Genomic DNA, 9,532 nt, shown 5'->3' on the forward strand with positions numbered 1-9,532 from the left:
TCTACAGCTACACATTCAAATCTCATAATAGTTATATGTTAGCCTTGGATTATGCCCCATCCTCTGAAATTGATGTCTTTCTGAGTGATTTTATGCATGGAGTTAGAGGGCAAATATGATTAAGAACTGAACTTATTTGTTCCATCAATTCTCAATAGCTCTGATTTGAGTCCTTTCTAACTATCTGAATGCCAGAATGTTCGAAGTCATGCCAAATCCTGGCTACCTGCTCGCTCTATTGTGGAGGAATCAGTAAGAGCAAGGCAAGAGATTGATTCAAGTGGTGAAATTGTGGTTTTGAAGCGATTTTGCCCTGTAAGTAAATGACATTGTCATATTTTATTTACTTAAAATCCTTTTGTTTCACCAGACATTCATTTTGTATTTCTATGTTTCTTTTTGCAATGAAACTTGTACCTCCAATTCAGTTGTCTCAAATTCTCAATAGTTGGTTTGCATACAACAAATTTTTTCTTGTTAGTCATTGCAGGCTTTGGTTTGTCTACATATGGCTGTCCAAAATTTTAAACTTAGATTAAAATGTGTTTTTTTAGAAGCTGTAATGGCATTTTATGAACAAAACATACCACATTATGGCCATAGAGCTTCCAAGAATACAATAAGAAATTTATCTTTAATGCAAGATTTTTTGTTTTTTCTGGGTGCTCAGACTCTGAGGAAAATACCATGCATGTGCCTCCAGTACCATAAGATTTACAAACAAAAACTTGATACAAGTGCAAACACTCTATGCCTATAAAGCAGAATCATGGTGCTGAGATTCCCATACATTAACCCTTTGAGAAGAGTAATGTGAGATTTAGATCTAAAATAATTTCAGTTGCATACCAGCATAAAAAAATAACACTTAAAACTAAACTAGAATGGAAGACAATGAAGAAAACATACAGACAAAGAGGTAACACAAGATGTATGTAGGGAAAATCCTTTCGGGTAACAAACCCCACACTTCAAAAAAATAGAACCAATGTGTTCCAGCAACAAAATCAGTCACAATATAGTACTGATTCATAGCCTTAGCATGGAGATCACCATGCTGCTCCTTTGGAGGAAATCTCGTAGCATAACCTCTACATTGCAAAGATTTCGACCCAAACATCTCATATAAAGGCAATAACCAACTAGGAAACCGCTAATGCTTTTGGAAAACTGTGAGCCAAAACATAGGAAGTATGGCACTCAACTCCATGGCCCAAACTCCAATGCCAAGCTTGCATGATGGATCAACAAATCGAGAATAGAATGTTCTCTTACATGTCATAAACCTACCCACCAAAGTTGGATGCCCCTTTTTGTCATTTTCTACCTTTTCCAAGATGCTTTATGAGATTTGACATGGGCTTTCATAATTCGGTCAAGATTCTAAGTCCGCTTGGTAACCTACCTCTAACATGCTCTTACTTGCATCATGGAATATGTTATTTACTTACAATGTCATAGATGCTCTTACACATCTTACATGACATAGTGTTTTCACATATTTTACATTTCATACCAAGGAATGCACATGACAGTGGTGAAGTCATAAGTGGGATGCTTCATTTCTCATGGGAGCACAAATAACACATAAATAAAGTTAAATAATTTCCAACATTAGGATTTGTAAGTTGAAGGACACACCTAATCCCGACAGTCTTCCACTTGTCATATACCTTGCAAGAGTAAAATTGAAACACCAAAAAATCTGTGAACTAACCGCCAAGGATAAAAACATGCTGCACCAACTATCTCCTTTATGCTCACGGGCTCAATGAAACATCAACACCATGTACCAAGTGACCAGCATCTTGACCGCAATTATCTCATCCTCCATTACACCTAAGCATAAAAGTTAATCAAACAGAGTCAAATGAAATATAAGAAAACCAAGCCAAGATGCTTCACAAACACACTATTGTTTATATCTTTCCTCAACTCCTTATCTAGACATAAATCCAGAAGTCCAATCTCCTCCAAATAGGATCAAATATGCACCACATACTCCACTGGTTGGAACAATGCCCAGAAGAAGTCACTCACATCCAGCTAACCCCAACATTGGTAGACAATCTGCTCGCGACATTCTCCAGCCCACTCTACAACCACCTACATATGACGTGCAAGTGACCTGTAACACATCTATTGGTTGGTTCCAGGTTAACTATAGGTGATTCATAATACTTTTATAGGTCAGTTATCAGGAAACCCAAAATCTCACTAAAGCCTCTATACTAGAGTCCAATGATCACCACTGCCACCAAGGACATATACACCTCCTAGGACTTCTTGCAAGGGCAATGTTGAGTCTACTGTTAACCGTAGCATCCAAAAGTCCACCAACAACACTCACACGAAGGTGCAGCTTATGTCATCAAAACCAATATCAAAGAACACAATGATTTGCACAACCACCCAATCTCTTTCCCTTGATCTCCTAAGCTCTGCCAAATTCTCATATGAATTGAGCAGATTAAGTTCCATACCAGGAACATAGTACACATTCAGGAAGATGAGATTCCTGCCACTAGACTGTATCTGAACAGTGCCTCTGCCAACAACTGTATACTCCTCACCTTCGCCGAATACAACGGAATCACTGAAAGATGAGAAGTCTGTAAACTAGTCACGCCGATGAGAAAAGTGACGTGACGCACCAGAGTCGATGTACCAAGCAGAAGAACTAGCATGATCTGAAGAACTCTTAGCCATAAAGGCATAAAAGGCAGACTCCTTCTGCTCGGAATGTTCAGCAACATGCGCCTTCTGGTGTGACCCTCCCTGCTTCTTTTGTTCAGAAGCGAGCCTCTGACAGCAATCTTTCTTCATGTGGCCGTACTTGTGACAGTAATTGCATTGCACATTCTTCTTCTTAGCATCATCCTGTGTCTGAGAAGAGCCTTTCTGCTGAAAAGGCTGAGAGGACTGAAATTTGCCTTTATCCTTGTGAAAGGATTTCGTTGTAAAGGCATTTTCCGAGGAGGCTGACGTAGTACTACTACCAAACTGTTGTTCCCAGCGATCCTGCTGTAGAAGTTTGGTGCACAATTCTGAAAACTTTAGGTCAACATTAGTTGAAGTAATATTGAGGGTCTCAATGAAGTGTTCATACAATTTCGGAAGACTTTTCAGAGTGATTACCACCATGTCTTCTTCCTCCATAGTCCGACCAATAGCTTCGAGCTGATCTCGAATGTCCTTAATCCTCGTGAGGTGTTCCTGTAAGGACATGCGTTCGTCCATCATGATGGAGAATAGCTGATTCTTCAGAAAGAATGCTCGGCTCTTGTCGGATGTCTCATGCAATTCCTTCAGATGCTTCCAGATGTCGGAAGGAATCTGCGATAACTGATCATCAGTCACGGAGAGTTTGAGAAGCATAATTGCCTCCCGATTGCGTTCATCAAACTTATCTTGATCTGCACCAGGTGTACCAGGACTGAGCTCTTTTCCCAAAACAAGCTGGTCAAGATGCCTATATTCAAAAATGGTCAACATACGTTGTTTCCAAATGTTGTAATTGTTGCCATTAAAACGTTGACTGCCTTCTAACATCAGGTTGGTTAGAGAAGCCATTTGCACGTTTCCCAAGGCACGAAAAATGACAGGTAGAGACAGGTATAATTGCAACAGGCACAGATTTCAAGAGAAGTCCCGGCTGATCCGGAAAAAACCGACAGGTGCCTAAAAGCTGAGAGGAAACCTAGAAGGAATCTGAAAACCAAATGCAAATCCACTAGCTCGAAAATTGAGGCACGGAAAACGATGCACCCAAAAAAATCGGACAACTACCCAGATTAAGTTTCGAAAGAACCCACCAAGAATTGCAAGAAAAATTTATTTTCGATGGGAAATTGAAGGTAAACACCTTAATCGAAAAATTCAGAGGGTTGTAGGAGCCATGGAATTCACAGAAAATTTGCAGAGGTTGGATCTTAAGTTGCGCGCGGATGGAAAAAATCGCCCGGACAAAGATAGACAGACCGCCAAAGGAAATAACGATCACAAATAAACCCACACGCATAGGCATAGGAGATGAAGTTGCATGGCCAAGGATGAAAATCGCGATTTTCCTACACAGCAAATGCAGGCGCCTGGAAAAACGCGCAAACCAAAAATCCGCGGTTTCAAAAAAATCCGACCACAACAGGCTGAAACAAATCCACGATTTTGTGGAAAAAAATTCCCCAAAAAAATTCGAACAGAAAAAAATCAAAGGATTTTTTTTTCAAAAACAATAGAACTAAAAAAAATTCACACTGAATTTTTTTTTTTTTTGCTTTGAAAAAATTTCGAATTTTTAAGGAACTAGCGTCTGATACCATAAAACAGTGCGAGACACGCAATGGATCTCAAAGAATTGATTAATTTACAGAATGAGCAAGACGCTCATAAATAATACAAGAGTATTTACAAGAATAGCAAGTTTCTAATAAGAAACTGCTGAGAAGATCGTAGAAGATCTTACTAAAATAGAATATACACTATTGAGCATTAATACTAAAATTAACATTATTTTAATATTCTAATAGGAAGAAACAATAGACCATAGAGAGAAAAGACTGCAAACTATAGCGAGGAAAGTACCAGAACCAACAGTGATTGTGCTTAAAATCCACCAAAATATTCTAGAAAAGCTTCACACACTAAGCCTGAATGCTCTCTCCAATTACCGTGATTGTTCCTCGAGTCCTCCGAGCATTATTATCTCCCACTATTATTTCCAACGCAGAGCTACATATTTATGAAATTAAAAGAAAGTTTTTGGCTTGGTTGAATTTTCAATTGTTTTGCAAGTCTTCCATGACAATATTATATATAGATGGAATATTTTCCAGACTTTCTGTACTCATTTTTCCCTTTGCTTATAGATCAAGATATATACTGTATTGTCACCAAACATTACTTAGATATAGCATACAAAGATACAGTGGAAAACATTTAGAATAATTTAAACTAAGTTATCCCATATTTTTATGGACACTTATTGACTCTAAATTTATGTATTGTTCTTCCAGTGGAAGCTGCACTTGTTTGAGCTTGAACAGGAATTAAAGATAGAGCCGTCCATTAAATATGTGTTATATGAGGTATGCATGCTGATGCTTTTTACTACAGCATTTGCTTCTATTTCTTTTTGTATCCTACTTGTATTTTTGTTCTATATTGTGTCATGATTCTATATTGTTTTAGCAAAATAATTGTTAAAATATCCGTAGTTGTGTTGTAAGTTCCACTTTCATTAGCTATAAAATTTCTTGGAGAACAATCAGGGAAATTGGAAAGAATGCTTATCGATCAGAAAAGCCTGTAGAAGCAGCAGCTTGGGCATAAAACAAAGATACGACAAGATCTATTAAATATGAATAAACTGAGCATAGATCAAAGTGTTGATGCACAAAGACAATGGTGAAGAATAGGGATATGAGAACAGGGTTTGCAAAAACAGCTTCAGTAGAGATGTAATTTAAGCCCCAAAACTGTCTTTGCTCTCATAAACTGTTTTATTAACATTATGTAGGAACATCATTGCATCCACCAAAACTGGCCAAATTTGTGAAAACTTCTTTGTGTGTCCTTTAGGCGAATTGAGGTCTTGTGTCCAGTGTGGAAGCACTGGCTTCTGCTGTCTCACAACCCTCACATGATAAGTGATTTTGTAGGAAAATGATTGAAGAATATCACAAGCTTTCCCATGAATATTGGTGGGATGGTTTGCTTTGAAAAATGAATAGAGGCTAAGAGGCCTGTGAATGAATGACAAACCTAGTCTGATACCAATGTTAGGTCTGGGAATGTAATGCAAGAAATGATTGATAAATGAATGGGATTTAGATGACTAGGAATAATAATCAATGAATCATATTCCAGTCAATCAAAATGTACACATTTAATAATATGAAGTGATTGTTTAGTTCATCTTCTAGATGACCGTTTAGCTTCTAGTGTAGCTAGGAATTATCCTACTATTCATAGGATTATGATATTTGGTACATAACAAACTACCGAGTCACTATGGTGACTTTGTTACAAAGGCAAGCCTTATATTCTAACAACAATTTCAAGCAGCAAGAACGGTAATGCTTAGTTTGGATGATGTGGATAATATTACTAACAAGGAAACATATATAATCACTCAACAGATTCAAGAGAGAAGCCTAATAAATTAGACAACAAAATCTTGATTTTATTTTCATCATTTGCTTTTGCTTTAGAATTTGCTGATTTCTATTTCAGACAAACACAATCTTGAAAGAAATATAATTGAAACTTCATCAGGAAGAACATTTAGACAGATTCTATCATCTTGATTGGTGAAAATTCCACTCTATTCAACTTTAGGTTTTTGCATTATTTAACATATATAATTTAATGACATTTAAAACAAAACTAAACAAATCTTAGCATGGATCTGATTGGTGCCCAGAAGTATCCAAAAGGCTTGATGTGCCAACACTTTTGTTAGGATTGCCGTCTCGAGTTGTTTTGATGGCTTTTGCTACATATGAGGTTCATTTTGAGGCTTGAATGTGCTTTGAATGATTCTTTGTAAGTTTTTTTTTTTAATATGTCGATTACATGTCCACACTCCAATGTTTCTCAAGCATCCGCTTATCTACCCATGCACACAACAAAAACAGCAATTTGTGAAGTCTGCCTTTCGGCCCAAATAATTTGATACATGTGACTGTTGTGTAAATACATTGAAATATGAGATTAAGGAAAAGTATTGCCTTTTAACAAATGGAAGAGAGTTATAAGCCTTGAGTGCTCACGATTGTGCTCCAATAAAACTTCACTAAATTTCAATATTGTATGTAAATAACTTCTTACTGTTAATGCTGAGGAATACTAATTGAAAAGAGGGGATTCATTTCTATGATAGCTTCCCTGAAAATATTACCAAATTATATCCCATTAATTTATTTACCTAACCCACATGATGATCTGAATACCACATGGCCAATAAAACAAGAGCAATACTCATATAAATGTCTTAATTTATTGAAGAGTTATAAGCCTGGAGTGTAATGGTTTTGCTCCAATCAAACTTTACTAAATAACTGTATGCAAATTACTTTTATCGTTAATGTTGAGGCATATTAATTGAAAAGATGGGATTCGTTCCTATGATAGCTTCCCTGGAAGATATTAGCAAAAACTTATCTCATTAACTTAATTACCTAACCCACAAGATGACGTGAATACCTCATACTAATAAAACAAGAGCAATATTCGTATAAATGACTTAATTTATTATGTATTTTTATCCAAAAAAAAAAGGCTCTTTATTTTGTGGATCATTTTTATTAAAGCATTCTAAAATAGAATGTTTGTTCACATAAGGAAAAAAAGCCTTCCAAATTATTTAATTTTTAACTATTTTGTATGGTTCTTATAATATCTGAAGTAGATTATCGTAGTTATCTTTTAAGCTGACATTTAGCTGGTTACATAGGTTTGAATCAATAAAAGAAAGAAAAATGCATGATAATATGAGAATAAGATAAAAGTAATGTTAGGAGATTTCGTTGATACGTCCTGTTAGATATGCTTACTATCATAGGATGATGACTTTGTAGGATGAAAGGGGTCAACAATGGAGGGTGCAAGCCGTTGCTGTTTCACCTGATAAATTTGAAAGTCGTAAGCCCTTACCAGAATCATGGAGAGGTTTACGTGATGAAGACCTTTCTAGGCAATGTGACATTCCTAATTGTGTCTTTGTTCACATTAGTGGTTTCATTGGTGGAAACAAATCTTTTGAAGGAGCATTGGCAATGGCAAAAGCTGCTCTCAAGTTGTAATTTAGTTTTGGTGTCTCAATCCCATAATGATTGTTGAGACTCGAGAATACAGTCTGGGTGGTTAGCACAAATTTCCATGTGGTAGCATTTGTTCTATTTATATGGTGAAAGTTTTAAAGATTATACTCCATGAATACCATCAAAGTATTTGGTGTCAAAAACAATGTTGTATAAGTGATGGTAGCATTAGTTCATGGAGCTATTTACTGGTGGAAATTCTTATAAATTCTCCTTGGATGCCATCATATTATTTTAGTTGAAGAATAGTATAATACTTATCCATTCCTTTGTTATCTTTTTATCTTCAATTATTTAAGAATTTCATTGAACTATTGTCTTTATCAGAAAACATTTCTTGGCGTTTATACCTTTTAAAAGAATAGTTCGAAACAGAAACCTCAAGCTTTCAGGAGACATTCAAATTGGTTGGTTGTGTATCTGTTGGATTTCCATGTCAAGTTATAATAACGTAGCTTTTTTTTCTTTGTTACATCTGTGGTTTGTTTATTAGGCAATATAAATTTAGAGCATTGTTTGGGCTTCTATGCTTGCCTAGACAATGGGCCATTAAATAATGTTTCCAGTTACAATATCAGTAGTGTTGTTTTAATACTCCTTTTTAAGTAACAAAATCTTGTCCTGCAGTATACTTACAATTTCTTTATTCAATTTGAATTAGAATTGAAGGGTTCAATAGGTTGTCACTTACAAGTAAGGTGATATTATTGTGTAGTATATTTCATTTATAATCTGCATTAATCTTATTGAAATATGTCATTAACTAATTATTGTTGCAAGATTTTATAAGTTGTTAATAAGAATAATTTATTATAATAGTTAAAGACTACTATAAAATTTGATTAATTTGTAGCATTATTTTGTGTAATACAAAATTATATATGAACATAGTCTTTTCTAGGTTGTTCTGAAAAAAAGCACTTGACCCAATATATTAACTAAAATATTAGATGTTTTAAAATATATTCTTATCTTATAAACTTAAATTTAAGGACTTATCAGATAAAATGATGTCAGTAGAGCTGTATTATTAAACTTGTCATAATAAATTATCTCCCCAAGCTATTCAAAAGCCATCTCTTGACAATGTGATAATGTGATATAAGAAAGTGAAACAATGGCTATCAAAGTTGACGATTCAACCCAACTTAAGCTGGTATATATTCTTTGTGTTGCAATAGTTTATTTTAACATCATGCATGTTCACGGGGAGATTTCACCTTGTATTGCCTCCCCAAACTCCTTGAATCACCCTTATATTTTCATTTTATGGTAATAACTCAACTTTTAAAGCATTATTAGTCCTTGCCAAGGAGATTGTTTCTTCCTAAGCATTACTTAAAAAATTGTTCAAACATTTTAAAAAGAGGTCATGTTCTAATATTATTATTTTCATATATTTTAATAAAATTGATTGTCTATATTAATTATAGAATTTTCCAAAAATAAATAAATAAATTCTTCGATATACTGTTGTTGAATACAAAATTAAAATGAGATCGAAGTTTCCTAATGAGGAAAGGATCGATACTTCTGTCATTGATCTTTTCAAGGGGTAAGCAACATTTAAGAGTAACATTGAACCATCCTCTTCTCATAGAGATACTTTGGTACAAGGGGGGCAAGGTAAACATGTTAGTACATCAATCACTCTAGATCCTCCTTATTCTCCTAGAGTTTATCTTATTCATGACCTATACCCTAATATA

The 9,532-nt window shown here is 35.1% G+C and overlaps 1 protein-coding gene across 2 annotated transcripts in view; it reads left to right on the plus strand.

The window, feature by feature from the left end:
• LOC131070499 (uncharacterized) overlaps positions 1–8,098 on the plus strand; it is a 42,222-nt gene extending 34,124 nt beyond the window's left edge. For both annotated transcript variants that reach the window (XM_058006063.2, XM_058006064.2), the window contains 3 exons: positions 196–315; positions 5,016–5,087; positions 7,581–8,098. In XM_058006063.2, the coding sequence (XP_057862046.2) occupies positions 196–315; positions 5,016–5,087; positions 7,581–7,805 (417 nt within the window). In that variant the 3' untranslated portion in view covers positions 7,806–8,098. The remainder of the gene's footprint in view (positions 1–195; positions 316–5,015; positions 5,088–7,580) is intronic.
• The last annotated feature ends 1,434 nt before the right edge of the window (positions 8,099–9,532 follow it).

Source organism: Cryptomeria japonica, chromosome 11, assembly GCF_030272615.1.
Source record: "Cryptomeria japonica chromosome 11, Sugi_1.0, whole genome shotgun sequence".
NCBI classification, from domain to species: domain Eukaryota; kingdom Viridiplantae; phylum Streptophyta; class Pinopsida; order Cupressales; family Cupressaceae; genus Cryptomeria; species Cryptomeria japonica.